The following is a 17,077-nucleotide window of genomic DNA, read 5'->3' as shown; positions in this document are numbered from 1 at the left end:
TGAATGGCTCAAGTACTTACGTTCCTGATCGAGATGAGTTTCTGGCTTCTGGGCCCAGCGTGGTGGCCTAGCAGCTAAAATACTCTCCATTACATGCCACTGGGATCCCATATGAGTACCAGTTCTAGTACAGGCAGCTCCACTTCCCATCCAACTCCCTGCCTATGGCCTGGGAAAGCAGTCAAGGATGGCCCAAGGCCTTGTGACTCTGCATCAACATGGGAGACCCAGATAGACTCCAGGCTCTTGGCTTTGGATTGGCTAAGCTCCAGCTGTTGTGGCCGCTTGGGGAGTAAACCATCGGATGAAAGACTTTCCTTTCTGTCCCTCCTCCTCTCGGTATATCTGCTTTTCCAATAAAAATAACTAAATCTTTAGAAAAATATATAAACCTGGGCCCAGTGCAATAGCATAGAGGTAAAAGTCCTCACCTTGAACACGCTGGTTGGGTGCCAGTTCTAACCCCAGAAGCCCCACTTCCCATCCAGCTCCCTACTTTTGTGGCCTGGGAAAGCAGTCGAGAATGGCCCAAAGCTTGGGACCCTGTACCCGCGTGGGAGACCCCGAGGAGGCTCCTGGCTCCTGACTTTGGATGGGCTCAGCTCCAGCTGTTGCGGCCACTTGGGGAGTAAACAATCAGACTGAAGATCTTCCTGTCTCTCCTCCTCTGTATATCTGCCTTTCCAATAAAAATAAATAAATCTAAAAGAAAAAAAAAACATATATATATAAACCTGAAAATATTCAGCTGATCACAAATGAACTTGTTCAGCAGACTCTTGCTAATATGTTAACTATAAAACCAGGAGCCAAAATTCAAACTAGTGGCTAATCCCAATCCAAATCAGATGCTACCTGGGTTCAATTCCCAGTTCTAGCTCCTAACTCCAGCTACCTGCCAGTGCAGAATGTAAGAGATGCAGGTTCTATCACTTTCACCCCGTCACCCACTGTGAGATGTGGATTGAGTGAGTTCACTGATCCCGGCTTCAGGCCCTGATCCAGCCACAGTCTCAAACCACTCTGTCCATTTGGGGAGCAAAACAAAAGGTGAACGTCTGCTCCGTCTCTGCCTCAAAAAAATTGAATAAACTTTCTAACATTCCAAAACCTAAACTTCTAGATTTTAAAAAATATTGTTTTTATATTCCTTTTTATTTATTTTTAATATTATTGGAAAGGCAGAGACACAGAGATGAGGAGGGATACAGAGAGGAGAGACTGAAAGATCTTCCATCTGTTGAATGAATCATCCCAAGCAGCCATGACAGCCAGAGCTGCACCAATCCAAAGCCAGGAGCTTGGAGTTTCTTCTTCGTCTCACACGGGTTCAGGGTCCCAAGGTTTTGGGCCATCCTTGATTGCTTCCCCGGCCACAAGCAGGGAGCTGGATGGGAAGCAGGGTGGCCGGGATTAGAACCAGCGCCCGTACGTATCCCAACACATGCAATGTGAAGACGTTAGCCACCAGGCTACCACACCAGACCATTTTTTAATTTCAAAGGCAGAGTTACAGAGAGAGGGAACACACATCTTCCATACACTGGTTCACCCACCTCCAACAGAAGGAATGATGAGAGCTGGGCCAGCCCTTAACCAGGAGCCCAGAGCCTCCTCCGGGTCTCTCACATGGGTACAGCGCCGGGAACTTGGACCGTTGTCTACTGCTTTTCCCAGGCCTACAATGCTAAGTCCTGAGCTTCTAAACTTTGTAAAAAATTAATATTTGGGACAAGTGCAAAGGCTCAATAGGATACTCTTTTGCCTGCTAGTACCAGTATCCCATATAGGTGCCAATTCATGTCCTGGCTGCGCCACTTTGAACCAGTTCCCTGCTTACAGACTGGGATGGCAGTAGAGGACGGCTCAAGCCCTTGGGTTCCTACACCCATACCAGAGACCCAGAGGAAGCTCCTGGCTTTGGATCATCTCAGCTCCAGATCATTGCAGCCCGTGGCGGAGTAAACCAGTAAAAGATGTGTCTTCTCTTCTCTATGTAAATCCTTCAAATAAAAATAATTACATATTTTAAATTTTTTACCTTATTCTTTTAAAGGCTAGAGTGACAGTGCAGGACAGACAGATCTTCTGTCAAGTCACTCCCTAAATGGCAGCAATGTCCCAGCTGAAGCCAGGAGCCCAGAACTCCCTCCAGTCTTTCATGCAGGTGGCAAAGGCCCAGGCACCGTTTACTGCTTTCTTAGGTGCATTAGTAAGGGACGCGATGGAAATTGGTTCTGTCTGGACTAGAACTGATGCTCATGAGATGCTGGAGTCGCAGGCAACAACTTCACTTGCTGTGCTACAGTGCTTGCCCATCTAACATAAACATTTGTGAGTGTCAGAACAAAACATCTGACCAGCCAAGAAATACAGCATTGGTGTCCACGGACTTTTATTTTTATTTGGGAGCACTGTTATAGAGGAAATTTTAAGATTTAAATGAACATTTCCTATATTGAAAAGACAGTGGCTATTTATCAAAAGCTTGTAATTTATCAACCAATACGTAAGAAACACCTCCATTAATGCCAATGAACACTGTAGCAGGAATGTTGATATACCAGTCCTGACACGTTAACATCAGTGAGTAGTCTTAACACATAATTGTTTCACTCTTTAAAAAAGGAAGATATGCAACTTCACTGTTCTTGAAGAGGAACTGGGAGTAATTGCATCCGTTCTCAGCAGAAGTTAATTCCAGGTGCCTCTTAGTCTCCCTTCCCAGTCAGTATTCCAGGCTTTAAAGAATGCACCTGAACACTTCATGCTGCGATAGTACTCTCCTTTGGCAGCGTCCAGGGCAGGAAGACCCAGCACCTGCACCACTTAATGGCAGCCTGAGCAATGGGAAGCAGCTGAGGTGGTGAAGGACCAGGGAGCAACCAAAGGCATACCTGGTTGGCCCACAACCCCGTACCACAAGAAATGGAACAGCAGCGATTCCAAGGGTCAAAAACAAAAAAAGTCTCTTACTAGAGTCTTCCGCCTGTCCCTAGACGCAACACACTCACCAAATGAAAACACCCACAAATAAACTAAGAGGCTCCCAAGTCTCTTGGCAGCACCACCTCCTCCTCTTGGATCCCACAGCAGAGGAAGTGGCCTGGTTCTGCCACTCCCCAGCCTGCTCGGCCGGCCCAGATCAGCAGTGCCCAGCGCGGCCTGCGCCCCTGTCCACTCCCCGCAGGAAGCTCCTGGTTGGCAGGGCAGCAAGCGTGTGATGCAGCACACACCGCCTCCCCTGCCCACGACAGAGCCAAGGCCAGCCGCCAGCCTGCCCGCTCCAGCCTCCCGAGCCCGTGGCCCGGACCCCAGGAAGTCTCCACGCACACTGCGGCAGACAGCACAAGGCCCTGCCGCGGGAGGGCTCTCCACGTTCCCGAGCCACAGCCGGCAGCACGACCGCAACACGCGGGGCGCACGCCCCCCCACCCCCGACTCCGACCCCTGCGCGGGCGGCGGCCCGATGACACTTGAGAGAGTGAGAGCACCGTCACGTGACAGGCCAGGCCACACGCACTTTCTCCCACAGGCACGGCCCGCGGCCGACCCCGCGAGTCCCTCCCGCAGCCGCGGCACGGGGGAGGGGCGAGGCTGGCAGTTGCTGCCAGGGCGCGGGGTGGGGGGGGCGGCAGTGACGGTTGGAGGGGCAGGTTCGGCCCGGCGGGCGGTTGGGTGTTTACCTTGATGCACCGCGACGCTGCAGCCGTGCCCGTCGCAATAAACCAGCGGGTTCTCGGCCCAGCCTCTCTCGTCTGAGCAAACGCAACAGCCTCCAATCATCTCCTTCATACTATGGGAGACCTCGTCCTCCAGTGACACGGGCCGGTCGCTAGAGACCATCTAAGAGGGAGTTGGGGGGCACCATTAAAAAACACATGCAAGCCCATCAGCGATTTCCCCCACCCCGCAGAGCCCCCGCACACCCCCGATCCCTCCCCGACTCCCCTCATCCCCCGCCCGCCGCTCGGCCGCTCGCTCACTCAGGCTTTGCCGCTCAGTCACTCACGTTCCGCACAGGAGTCAGGAGCCATGTCCTTGCTGACTCCCCCCACCTCCCCTCCACCGCCTCCTCCGCCTCCGCCTCCTCCTCCACCTCCTCCTCCTCCTCCTGCTCGTCGTCCCTCCCCACCTCCACCCGGCCGCTAACGCTGGCGCCCCGAGAGGGCACACATAATCAAGTAGGCCTCCGCACAGGCGCACTGGGGGGGCTCCCGCTGGGCCGGGGCGGCGAGGGAGGGGACGGGCACTGCGCTTCCTCCTCCGAGCGTCACTCGGCGTGCGCGCCCGCCCTGCGGCCGGCGTCAGGGAGGAGGCCGGGGAGAGGCCTGCGTGCGCGCCGCCGCGGCCGGCAGGCTGCCCGGGCCTAGCTCCGGGGCCCCTTCCCCCTCGCCGCCCGCCCCCGCCGCCGCCGCGGTGTGCCGAGGGCGGGGGCGACTGGAGCCGGCGACCCGGGGAGGCCCGACGGGAGCCGACGGGAGGGCGCGGGGACGCGCACGCGGGGCGGGGACGTTGGGCCGGGCCTCTGCAGTGCGGGCCGCGCGGGCCGCGTGTGTGCGCGGCGGACTGAGGCCTTGGGGTGGCGGGGGTCCGGGAGAGGGTCTCTGGGAACGAGGGGCGGGAGGGCCCCCCTCGGGGTGCGGGGCCTGGGGGACGTCTCCTGGCGCTGGGAACCTACCTGCCGGCTTTTTTCTCAGCAGCTGGTCCGGGGGTAACTAGGGTTGGGCACGGAGTGCCTGTGCCAGCTGCCTGAAGGGTGTAATGAAGCATGGCTTCCTGCAGTGGCCCGCGCGAACTTCACCATTCTGCAGCAGCCGCTCCACTCATTAAATTCACAACCTGGACTCGTCCCAAAGTTCACCCGGTGGAAGAGCTATCAAATCTGCCGTGTCTTAACGCGCCACGTTGGCCTCAGTCACAAACGAAAGCGCGTCACAGACAGAAGGTCAAAAGCCTGTGTTACGTGGGGCTCTGGGTGGGAACACTAAGGCTACCTACCCTCAGCTGGGGGAGCAGTAGTTACACATGGTTTGTTGATCAGGAATTAGCGCTAGGATGTGATGATTCGCAAAATACTAGGAACTCAGGTTCTCCCAGTCAGTCATCAGAAGATAATTAACACCTTGAGAGACAGTGGAATCTAGTTTTTGATTGAGGATTCTTCTAATCTGGCTCTTTTTCCCCAATTTTGCCCTTAGAAATGTGACACTATTTAACTGGCGGAAAAATTGGAGCCCCCTCCTTACATACAAATAGAAAATGGATTAGGCCTATCTGAGTGGATTAAATAGCTGGATACTGAGCAGTTTTCAGCTGTAACATCATCCCCTGTTGCCCTATCTTTAATGTAACCCAATATTGATTTTAAGCAAAATGTGCCTAATTGTAAAAAAAGTTTAGCGTGAAGTGGAAATTAAGGGTAGATGGTTTAAATGATAACCAAGGTTACAAAGCAAAGTTATAGCTTTTGCTTATATCTTGCAGGTGTAAGTGGCTGTTTATCAGAAATTAGCAATAAATGCGATAACCTGGAAAATTCTGAAGGCTAGAGGAATCCAAAGTCTCTTAGTCCCATACCAAAGCAAAAAAACAAAACCTAACACTATGAGCTTTAAAATCACTCCAGATGTCCTCACAAAGAAAAAACTGGCAGCAGAGCTGGGTGCTTTTTCAGATTATTGCTAGAAATCTAAGAATCAGATACACTATATCACGCGCATACTACATCGCACGCATGTATTCTCAAATACATTTAAATGTTTTAAAGCTAAACAAGGTATGTACAGCAATGGAAATCCACCAAAGCATAATGGGAATGCTCTTTTTCAACTGAATTAACTCATTTAGAAAAAGTCACTACACGTTTTACATACTTTAAAAAATCCAAATAGGGAGAGGTGATATGGCAATAATAATTTCTGACCATACAATGATTGTAAAACTTCTTTGAATTGTATGCAACTAAAAATATCTTTTCAATAGAGCTGAACTGTTTTATGTTTCTTCTGTATTTCCTCCTTACCCTTATACGAAGGATATCAGAGTTTGATATTCAGTTCCTGCTCAGACTCCTAATGTGGGATAATTTTGAGTTAAACATCAGTGTGAAACTTCCCAAACACTACAATCAAGCCTTCATGTGCTACATTATTTTAAAATATTTTCATTTTATTTTTAAAGCATTGCAGCATAGCTCTTAACTGCTGGAATTCATTTATATGTAAAAGAAGATAGGTACCTTATCATATTCTTTAACACTTAAATGCCGGTAAGCATTTGCTAGCTCCAAACAAAAAATGTATTAGTGTGATAGATTTTGAAATTTTAAAAAAGGAAAATAGACATTTCATAACAGGGTTATACACATAAATAACACAATCTGTACCACAAATTTGGTTAAAGATGAATGTATAAATGTTGACAGGTTGTGATTCAAGTTACTTAAAATTGATTCTTCACATGTATGTTGAGTTATGAAAGTATATGAAAAGCATAATGAGTATATTTCATTTTAACTGTATCTATCATAGGATTTTTTTCTTGCTGTAAATGTGAAGTATATATTTATTTTGGTAAAATATTAAGTGAAAAGGAATAGCAGGTAATATATAAAACAGTTCAAATACTCAGTTGCTTATTTATTTATTGAGTAAATATTTTTGAACATTCATTGTGTGCCAAGGGAAGGATTGTTTGGGATACAGAGAAAATAGCAGTGAGAAAATTGTATTTGCCCTTGTGGTGTATATGTACAGATAAGACAGAGAACCCAATTGGCTGAAAATGCTGATTTTCATAACTAAGAATGGATCAAGATTATAAGAGGATTGGCAGAATTGCTAAAGTTCAAGTAAGTGTTTAAACACATGGTAGTGTTAAGGAAAAACATTACAATGAGATTTATAAAATAACTTAATAGGAAAAGGACAGTCTCAGGCTTAAAATAACATTCTTACAATATGGTCCCATAGTCTCAAAACATCTCTCAGGAAAGTATACCTAGTGCCTGTAGAATCAAACAAAACCCTGTTGTCTCCAATATTCCTCTTCCCCTAGCAGTAGTTAACTCAGGACTGCTCACACGTTTCTCAAAACTAATCATCTGAGGCAAGCCACAAAAAACTCAAGTATTTTATAATGTAACCTCTCACCCTACTATAATGGGAAAATGTATTTTTGCTCTACAGGTAATATATCTTCTTCTAATTTTCTTTTATGCTCTAACCTAGGTACCAAATTTTTGTGTTTAATTTTTCCATAAGCATTTCTTTAATTAGATTTTATGACTAGTATTTAAAACTTCATTTGTTTCATAGGTTATTATTGCTCATATTTACTCCTTAAAGTATTGTGTGCCTCGTGTTTGTACAGTTGATATTTAGTGTTATATGCATTGTTGAGTCTTTCTATAGTGGGGTACAGAACTGATTATATATATAAAATCAGTATATATATATATATATATATACACTATATGCTATATATCTGTATTGCTAAGATTAGATACAATTTCCTTAACTCAGATTTTTTATTTCCATTGTGTTTAAAATTTTATATTGGCCTACATGGTAAATTTTTCAAATTAAAAAAAAAATTAGAATTCATGTGTCTACTAAACCTCCTTGAAAAGTATGATTTTGTTTCTAAATTAGTTTCAACTAATTCAAAACTCAAGAAAATTTCTTTTTACTGTACACTTTGACATGCCCTATTTCACTCGGCATTTTTTAAATGAACAAAATTCTGTCTTACTAATTTGATACCCAGTAATTTTTATCTTTCATATAAGAAGTTTATTATAAGCAGCATGATTAATACAGAAGTATTCCTCAATTACTTCTGTTATTTATCTCAGTGAGTACTGCAGATGCAAACCCAGACAGCAACCTATGTAACACCGTACTAGTCAAAATTTCATTAAAAGGTACTCATTGCAGTCATGTTTCAGTTGCGATTCTGTCCATGGCTTTTACACAAGTCTACTTAATGAAGCATGTGAATCATTTTTTAACTCACCATAAGACCTACAAATATCTTGTACATAGTAGGCCCACAATATACATTTTTTAAATGTACAATATTGGTGTTTTTCAAAAAGCTAATTATAGCTTGCTTCAGGGAAAAGCAAGATTTTATTTTTAATGTATAGTTGAGCTAAAATTTCTAAGTAATGATTAACAAAAATTATCAGGTTTCATTGGCTTTAAAGATTTTCGGTAGTTGAAATTAGTTTAGAAAATTAGTTTGTATTGTCTATATTTAAACAGGCCTTAAATGTTAAACACCTTTTCATGAAAAGGTCATTACTTTATTACAAAACCAACTCTAATTTGGAACCAATCATAATTAATATTGCTAGATACACTTAATTTTTCAAAGCTGAAATAATTTCTAAATTTGTATTATATGGAATATAAACTTTAAGATCTTTTTAAGAAACAAAGTCATATTTACCTTGAAAGGTTTGGTTTGGCTAATCTTATGCATGGCTTCAGAGCCATTCCATTTGCAATAAAACTCATATTAGTGGGTTATACTTCCTTCTGGGAGATGAAACATCAAGAAATTACCAGTAGGAAAATATTACCTTCAAAATGTCCTTAGATCTTCCAGATTTAAGTATAAGCTTGATAACATTTTAGGGTTGGACATTTTCCCCATGATGCAATAACACTTAGTGGTGCTAACAGTGACTTTTCAGGGTGTCATCAATATAATGTTAAAGAGTAACAGTGTAAGGTCCACATCCACTCTTCAGTGACACTGAAGATGTGCATCTGTTATTATTAAAATGTGATTAAAATGGCATATTTATATGTCTTTTTAAGATAAAGTAAGATTGAATGAAAAGATTCTGGATATAGAAAAGAGGAAAATCGGTTTTTGAGGTAAGAGGAGCTTGAGGAAAATGAAGCATCTCTGCGAGTGCAGGCTGGGGAGGGAGTGCATCCAGCTGAATTGCTAAATACTATTTGGACCAAAGAAGATCACTTTTTAAGATTTAAATGTTTTCCTCTCTGGGAGGGCTGCTTTACCAAATCCAGAAACAAGCCCAAGAGTATGTTAATTAAGTGCATTGTGTCCCAGAAAGAAAGATTGACAAATTCATTTTTATTCCTTCGATTGTCTAGTACATCTTAGATTTTTAAAAATCTGCAATGTGTATATTTACCTCTTGGAGTTGTACAGTAACAGTACCAAGGACTAACGTGACTCCATAGGGTGAATCTTCTGAAGCTTAACATTCTTGGTGAATTAAACACATGAGCTTCAGATCAGTTTTTGTCAGTCTTATTTCACTGTGGCTCTTAAGAACCGAAATGTGGCTTATTTTTATATGATGGTACTTTATCCTAATTAAAAGAGCAATGCTCTTCGGTGCAATCAGAAGTGGAAAATATGACGTGCGTGTCAGGAAAAGATATCACAAAGACTAACTAGGAATGTTACGCATCCCTCTCCATCCCCACCCCCATTCAAGCCCTTTTTCCTCCCATTTGTTGTTTTTCTCACAAGTTTATGATGACTTGCAACAAATTTTTAAACCAAAAAACAAAGATGCAAAAAAAATTTTATCTCCTACCAGCAAAAGCAGCACAGATAAAACTTCTAAACCTATTCAAAAATCTCTAAGACTAACAAATGAAAATTGGAAATTGAATCCAAAGAATGGGGGCGGGGAGGGGGAACAAGGGAGGATGAGTGTGGCACAGAATGAACAGACCTGAAAATACTTTTATTCTGTTGAAATCTTCCCATAATTACCTTTCACGTGATTTTTAGCAGGAACGTCTTGCTATGCCTCAAAATAACTGATTTCTATGAGGAAATGCAAGTTTAGAAAGAAAACCTACAAACTGAAAGTGCTAAAATGCAGACAACTTCTATAGCATTTCAAATGCAAAATCACAACCATCACTACCCACAATTGACTCTTAAAGGGTCTTTTCAAAACAGGTGCTATTTATGAAGATCATCTGTTAACTTCTTTCTTGTAATTCAGAACTTGTCAAATGATGTTTTCATGATGATGTGTAAATATAATATTCCATTAGAGATCAATTCTAATTGGTTTTTAAAAACCCACCTTGGGAAACACTGCTACAGAATACCCAGGGCAGTAATGAGTATTTTGGAGAGAATCTACGCTATTATAAATGCAAGACGAAATCACTCTCCTGGCCTTATAAGGTTTGTCCCATAATATTGAAATAATTTCTTCATGAACATTCTCGCACGTTGACTTTGGTCTTGTCTATAAGCTCGCCAGCACTTGTTGGAAACCTTCATTTAAAAAAACAAAAACTATGACCTTTGCCAGAAATATTTTTTCCACATGCCTCACAAAGAAAAGCAAGCATTATTTCCTAGCTAAGTAGTAATTATTTGTTTCCAAAACATGCTTGAAAAGCAAATTAAATGTTTTTCCCTTTGAAAATCACGGTTATTCGGAAGACGCATTTCACGTTGAGAAATGCAGTTCGTTTTTATTAGTGCTACCACGGCCCTACCTTTAAAATTTGACTTCTTGTTTACAACAAAGAGCTGAGAAATAACTAATAGGAACATCGAAACATGCTTTTCCAAAACTCGTGAGCCCTGACATTCATTTTTTCGAATCCATACATTTAAGGTTATTCCAAACAGTACACACCCCGCTCTAATTCTCCGGACTCATGGGGGGGAGAAAAAAAGCCCATCTTTGTGTCTGATCTAGTTATCACTATAAAACTATGTTCCTTTCTCTTTTCTTTAAATGTGTGAGTTGCAGCCTGGCCCAGCTTCCTCCAATTTAGCGGCACGTTGTAAAGTCTCCTTTCTACGAGGGAAGATCTCGCCGGTCGAGGCAGGTCGTAAAACTCGCCACGCCGGACCCGACCCGACCAGACGGGGCCCAGCCCGAGCCCGGGAGCTCGGGGAGGCGAGGGCGGGGGGCGGCCGGGGCTGCAGGACCCCCTCCCTCGGGAAGGAAGCGCCCGCCGGGCCGCAGCGCAGGGCTGAACAATGGGGCGGCCGGCGGCCGGGGCCGGTCCCGCTTCCTCCGCCGCCTCGGCCGCGTGGTGGAGCCCCCGCCCGCCGGGCCGTCCCCGGCCGCGTTTTGGCGCTGCCAGGGCCGGGCGCGCCTTCTCCCCCGCGGCCGGCGCTCGGCCGCCCGCACGCCTGCTTCCTCAGCTCCCAACCGGAGGCGCTTCCTTCCGCGATCGGGCTTTCCCTGTAGCCGCCTTTCCCGCTATTTTCCAAGCCGATTTTTAACCCCCCCCCCTCATTTTTTTTTTTTTCAGAAGTGGACAAGAAGTCTCACTTCCATTTCAATGTAGATTTACTATTTCCCTCCGGTGAAGGTTCCTCAGGAAAACCCCAACGCTAGAACGAAATAAAGGCAAATTCTAGAAAACCTTTCACCTGAGATACATTTCCTAAAGTCATTTTTAAACGCATGAATGGCGTCTAAAACCGACGCATTAGCTACACCCCCCTCTTTATTTCTTGGTTTAGTTATTTTTGAACTCTTCCATCGAATGTCTTCCAACGGGAGAGGACTGTCCGGCGGGGCGCGGCAGAGACGGGGTTTGAGCTTACGTCTCCTGGGGGGAGGGGAGTGGGACGTGGACGAGGGAGCTCCCCGGGCAGAAAGGCATCCCGGCTGGCAGGGGACGCCGCCGGGCGGCCGGGGCTGGGCGGGCCGGGCAGCCGCTCGGCGTCCGCGAAGGAGGCTTTAAGTAGCGGGGGCTAAGGAGGGCGGTAGGCCCTCGGATGACGATACTTTCTGAGAAAGGATGGGGCAGCGATGGAGCTGACTGGGCTTTCTCACCGCCCCCCCCCCGCCCCCGCCCCACAGCCAAGAAAAAAAGAAAGTTGGAGGCGGAGGAGGGGGGGGGGAGAGCCATCCCCCATTTCCTCCCCAGCGATTCGGCGGAGGGGCCGGGGCTGCCGCGGGCAGGGTGAGGGCGCGAGAAGAGGCGGACCAATCGCAGTCAACAGGTCCGAGGCTCGGCAGGGCCGCGGGACCGGCCGCCCCCCCACCTACCCCCCGTCCCTGCGGCCACCTTCCCTCACGGCCTGCCCCCTCCTCAGGCCCCGGCTCCGCCGCGCCCGCCCCGCCCGGCCTAGCCGAGGCCGCCTCCGCCGGGGCCGCTGGCAGGGTGGGGGTGGGGCGGGGGTTCCCTGCTTGGAGAATCCTCCCCCGGGGCTGGCGGCGGCGGCGGCGGCGGCGGCGGCGGGGGGCGGGGGATGGAAATCGGGGAATGGAGGATTAGGAAAGACTCGAGCGCGGCACGAGCGCGGCCCGCGCGAGGCATCCTGGGTAAAAAGTGGCCGCGCGGCACCGGGAGAGCGCGGAGAGGAGCCGGGGTCAGAGGTCAGGGCCCCGGAGCCCCGCGCGCGGAGCCCCCCACGTGAACGCAGCGAGCTGGAGGAGCCTTTTTTGTGTTCGACCGCGGCAGCAGTGTGCCCTGTTGACTGAGCCGCTGCTGCTGCTGCTGCTGCTGCAGAGAAGGGCTCCATCGCGGATCCCTTCACCCCGCCCCACCCCCACTTCCATCACCCACACACATCCCAACTCTACCCTTCCTCTCAACTCTCATCCCAGCCCCCAGTACGGCTTGCAATAACGCAGTAAATTTGCTTTAACAACAAGTGGGGGTGGTTGCCTTTACTCCTCCCTCTCCTGTCTCCTCCCCCTCTCTCGCTGCGGCTCTTGACACTACTACAAACCAGGACTATAAACATAAACATGTGTCACTGTATCAGGGCAGGTAATATACGGATTCTGAGGTGGGGCGAGATGGGGGGGTCCTTGGTCGCCGCTGAGGGGGGCAGTAAAAAGCCGTGTTTCACGTACTTGACGGCTTTGGGGGAGCTCCCCCCATACCGATCCATTTATAGAATGCCCGCGGCACTCGGTCACTTACTCAGCCACGCGGACCCACAAAGGCAGACGTGCCGGGAAGCAGCGTCCCCCAGAGCAAAGACGTTTAAATGCGAAACCCTCCTCCCAACCACCGCTGCCATTTCTAATATTAGCCAACAGTCGCGTCAATACTTGAATCCCCTTTCCTTCTTTAAAAAAAAATAAATAAATAAAGATATTTCCTGATAGCAGTTGAGAGATAATTTTTTCGACCCAAATAAGACATCACTCTTCATCCAGAGAACATGTTGTTCCTCATGCGGTTTGGGGCTCAGAAACCCCCCTTTAAATAACACGAAAAGCTATCTCAGCGTGCCTAAATTCGAAATCGTATGCAAAGGTTATTTCTCGGGCTTTCCCTTCAAGCAGTTCGCAACTTCTGCAAGTTGCTGTGGCTGGCGCTGTGGAGACTGGCCCGGCAGCCTTTATTATTATCAGTCTATATTTACACTACTTTTCAACTTTCACCCCCCCCCCCCATTCTTAGTTCAACCAGCCCAGCAACCACTGCTTAAAAGTAAAGTGAATTCCCTCGCAAGCTTTTTGCTTGAAACGGAGAAAGACACAGAAAATGTTGAGCAGAAGTGGTTTCCTTTGTTCTTTCATTGTTTCTCTACGAACTGGTGACTACAAGGATAAACACTTACCTTCTCTTCTTTTTGCTCCAAAAACCAGACGTTCCCATCAGCCTTAAAATCCACAAACCACCTTGAGAGTCACTAGGGATGTCAGGAGAGTTTGTATTCCATTCTTTTTCTCTTTCTGCCCTCTTTTAGCGTAGGATTAAGTTGCCGAGCACGTTGCTGCAAGCTGTAGCCCCCCGCCTTAGTGAATCGGTCACGTTTAGGACCCTCTAAGTCCATCCTAATTCTGCCAGTAGAATTGAGGGTATTGGAGCTCTAAACTTTCAATAGAGCAGGGGCCCGAAACTCTCCAGAAAACTTACAAATACCTTGGAATTTCTTACTGTGACGTGCCTGCACCACATCACCAAATAGTATTTCCAGAAAAAAAAAAATAGATCTTTTGTTTTGTTTTGTTTTTACAAAAGTGAGGTTTTCTTTCTTTCTTTCAAGTTATCCTTAGCAACACACTCTTTGGACGCAGTAAAAGGCAGGTTTGTGTGGGCATTTCACAGAACGAGTGCATTTTCCAATTATGTTTGTTGTGTCCTGTGAGTTAAAACAACAACAAACAAAACATTACTACATCAGAAAAAGAACATAGAAATCTGAATTTAAATGTTGTGGAATTCAAAATGAGGTGTTTGTTTGAAATTTATTAACGTAAAAAATGACCAATTAGGTGAGAAGTAAGCATTCCAAAGTTAAAAGACTTAGTTTTCGGGTTTATGATTCCAAGATTTAAAAAAGCAGATTTAGTGGTGAAGCTGAGAGACTGTCCGAGTTTAGTGCCCAGCCTGATGGCTATCACTGCCCATACCTTTTTTTTTTGAATCTGATTATGATGTGATTTGGTGATGTCATGAATATAAAATGATACTTGTGTTTCCATAAATGTGAATGTGTGATTTTTTTTTTTTTTTTTGATCTCCCGCTTTTTTTGTGTGCTCTCAGTAGCTGCGGCAGTGGAAGGCAGTGATTGGCTCCAGTGCTCCTAGAAGGATTTGGGTTGAAGCCAGGAGAACAGAACCAGAGGATTCCCTTTTCAGGGGCCATCCAGCTTCTCAGCTCCTCCCGTGTTATCTTGGCTCTCTCCCCTCTGGGTGCTCAGGGCTTCAGTACTATGGCACTTACAGCCCACAGGTAGGCCTCAGCATTCCGTGTCATCACTTGACTCAACACATTTGATCCTGGTGTAAAATAAACAAAAACTTGGGCAACCCAAACAAGTTGTGGCTCTTGATTTTTGTGTATTATTTAATGCACAAAGGTTAAACTCTACTTTCTCTGGCTTTTGTCTACATCCACTATCAATTGTAAAAGGCTCTTGTGTCACACAGGAAAATATTGCAACCAAACTGGATAATTGGGGGGGGGGGAGAGGCAGTTGCAGTTAGGAAAGTGGCCTTTAAAAAAAAATAGCATTTAATTGGAATAGAAAAATTCCTGAGGTGTAAACATTATTTATTCAGCATACATGAACAGGCATTGTTTTATCACCATGATAACTGTGGTGTCCTTTAAACTAGCGGATGGTAGGAAAGATAAGGTGCCTGTAGATTCACAGTAGATCTTACTTTTTTCTTTCTCCTCCTTTCTTTCTCCTCCACTCTCGACCCTACCCACCATCCTCATTCCTTCCTCGGTCACTAGAGTCCCCACAGCCCTTAAAATAAGAACAGGAAAATTGTGGCCTAACCATTTCTTGCATCACAAAAATTATTTGTACCACACTCTAATTTAATACAGTGCATAACCTCCTCCTTTGCTATGTTTATAACCGCACTTTTTTAGCTTGCAATATGTATTAGTGAAGAGTTGTCCACTGCTCACCTGTGTCAAACCTCATTCGCCAGGATTTCTTGCTTTACCTTTGTCTAATTTAGAAAGCACACTCTTAGGGCTTTTTCAGAACAAAGCCTCACAAAAAAACCTTTACTTCCAAGGATTTGCAAATTTATAAAGGCTGCATTGAATTCAAGATGGGTCAGGGGGCAAAAAAAGGGTAGAAGGTCACTGCATTTTGATTATGGGTCAGTAGACAACATGGCATATACTCTGTGTTCCAAACTTCTGTTAAAGACAGGATTTTTAAATGCCCAAGAACAGAAGGATGGGCCCTTTTGGAGACTTCTCTTGATTTGTTTGGATGAGAATAAGAAAAAAAAAAAAAGAAAAAGAAAATATACTAAGATATAATTTAATTAGTTCTTCAATTTAGCCATTTTTCCCTCCTACATTCTCATTTTCCCCTCCCAAAAAGCAGAGAGAGTGTGGTATGAGATAAATTTTGCTAAGAAATGTTTGGGATTTTATTACCCTATACTGCACTAATTCAACCACATGAGACTTTAAATTATTGTTATAGACTTTATATTGTTAAGTATTCTAGTGACTTAGTGAATAGTATACGGGCCTCCTTTTATTCTGCTAACCTGTATACTTACATTGTTGAGTCCTTTGTGATGTTCCTTACCCTTTTCTGTCTGAATTTACTTTGAACAAAATGTGCCCAGCAATCACTAAAACAAATGTATATGGTGAAGAGTTAGGTTGTGGTGGTGGGGTCTGTGATCCTCATTTAAATTATGTATGTATGGGTGAGAGCCTGGAAGGAAAGGGATTATTTTAATGCTCTTCAATACTTTAATTATATGACAGTTGTAGTGTAGAAATGCAAAAGTACTCTTCGGTTTTCCTTCAGGTTTTCAAAAGAACTTTCCCCATTAGTAAACTACTCCTGCAAATTGCTGTTGCATTTCCCAGCTAACCATTTAAAAGACTGTAAATGCCGTGTGCATTACTTCGCTCCAGAGGGAAGAGGTCAGACTGAATTGCAATGGTATTTAAACATAAAATACAGTGAAAATAAATCAAAATAGAGCATCTGAAGGTAAATTTAGCAATTCATATGGGGTAAGTAAAGACAAATATGTTCGTATCTCTATAGCCCATCACTTTAAAAACTGAAAGTGCTGATTTTTTACAATAAATGCAGAAGTAAGTGGACATTAAGAATATATTTCAATCTGTATTTGCTGCGGAGGAGTTTCCTTTAGCAAACAGCTTTATTTTCTGAGCAAAAAGATACTTTTTCTAATAGCATGTAGATTATGCATTCTTCTCTGAGAAAATAATCACATTTAATCAATAAATTCAGTACATACCATCATATATGTGTGCCTCAACTCTCTAGATCCAGAGATGGATATATGCATAAATGTTAATCCAGATGTATCCATCCACAGATGTATGTATATGTAAGAAACACAGAAGCTGATACATTGTTCCTTAAAAAAAAAGAATTTGTATATGGTCCATCATCTGATTTTAGGCTCATCTTTGATTGTAGAGGGAGCTGACATGGTCAACAAATTTATCAAAGAAACCCCCTGGCTTTTGAAGAATAGTACTTTATACATCTGGATCTGCACATCCAGGCAAAGTAAGTAAATTATTGCATAACTTTAAGCATAATTGATAACAGACACCTTTAATTTTTCATCCCCATTCTTTTGGCCAGCTTTCGCATTAATAATCT

General features: G+C 44.9%; 1 protein-coding gene across 4 annotated transcripts in view; it reads right to left on the bottom strand.

The window, feature by feature from the left end:
- MLLT10 (MLLT10 histone lysine methyltransferase DOT1L cofactor) overlaps positions 1-4,185 on the bottom strand; it is a 163,325-nt gene extending 159,140 nt beyond the window's left edge. For 2 of the 4 annotated variants that reach the window (XM_040967960.1, XM_040967961.1), the window contains exons 1-2: positions 4,013-4,043; positions 3,687-3,846 (exon numbers count right to left, since the gene is read on the bottom strand). In XM_040967960.1, coding sequence (XP_040823894.1) covers positions 3,687-3,846 — 160 coding nt within the window. In that variant the 5' untranslated portion in view covers positions 4,013-4,043. Of the gene's footprint in view, positions 1-3,686; positions 3,847-3,986 lie in introns of all 4 variants that reach the window. The other 2 variants (XM_040967959.1, XM_040967958.1) reach the window with 2 other exon arrangements.
- Between the last annotated feature and the right edge of the window lie 12,892 nt (positions 4,186-17,077).

Source organism: Ochotona curzoniae, unplaced genomic scaffold (genome assembly GCF_017591425.1).
Source record: "Ochotona curzoniae isolate NIBS_2020 unplaced genomic scaffold, NIBS_Ocur_1.0 scaffold_4683, whole genome shotgun sequence".
Lineage (NCBI taxonomy): Eukaryota > Metazoa > Chordata > Mammalia > Lagomorpha > Ochotonidae > Ochotona > Ochotona curzoniae.
This window is presented reverse-complemented; position numbering and strand designations above follow the sequence as displayed.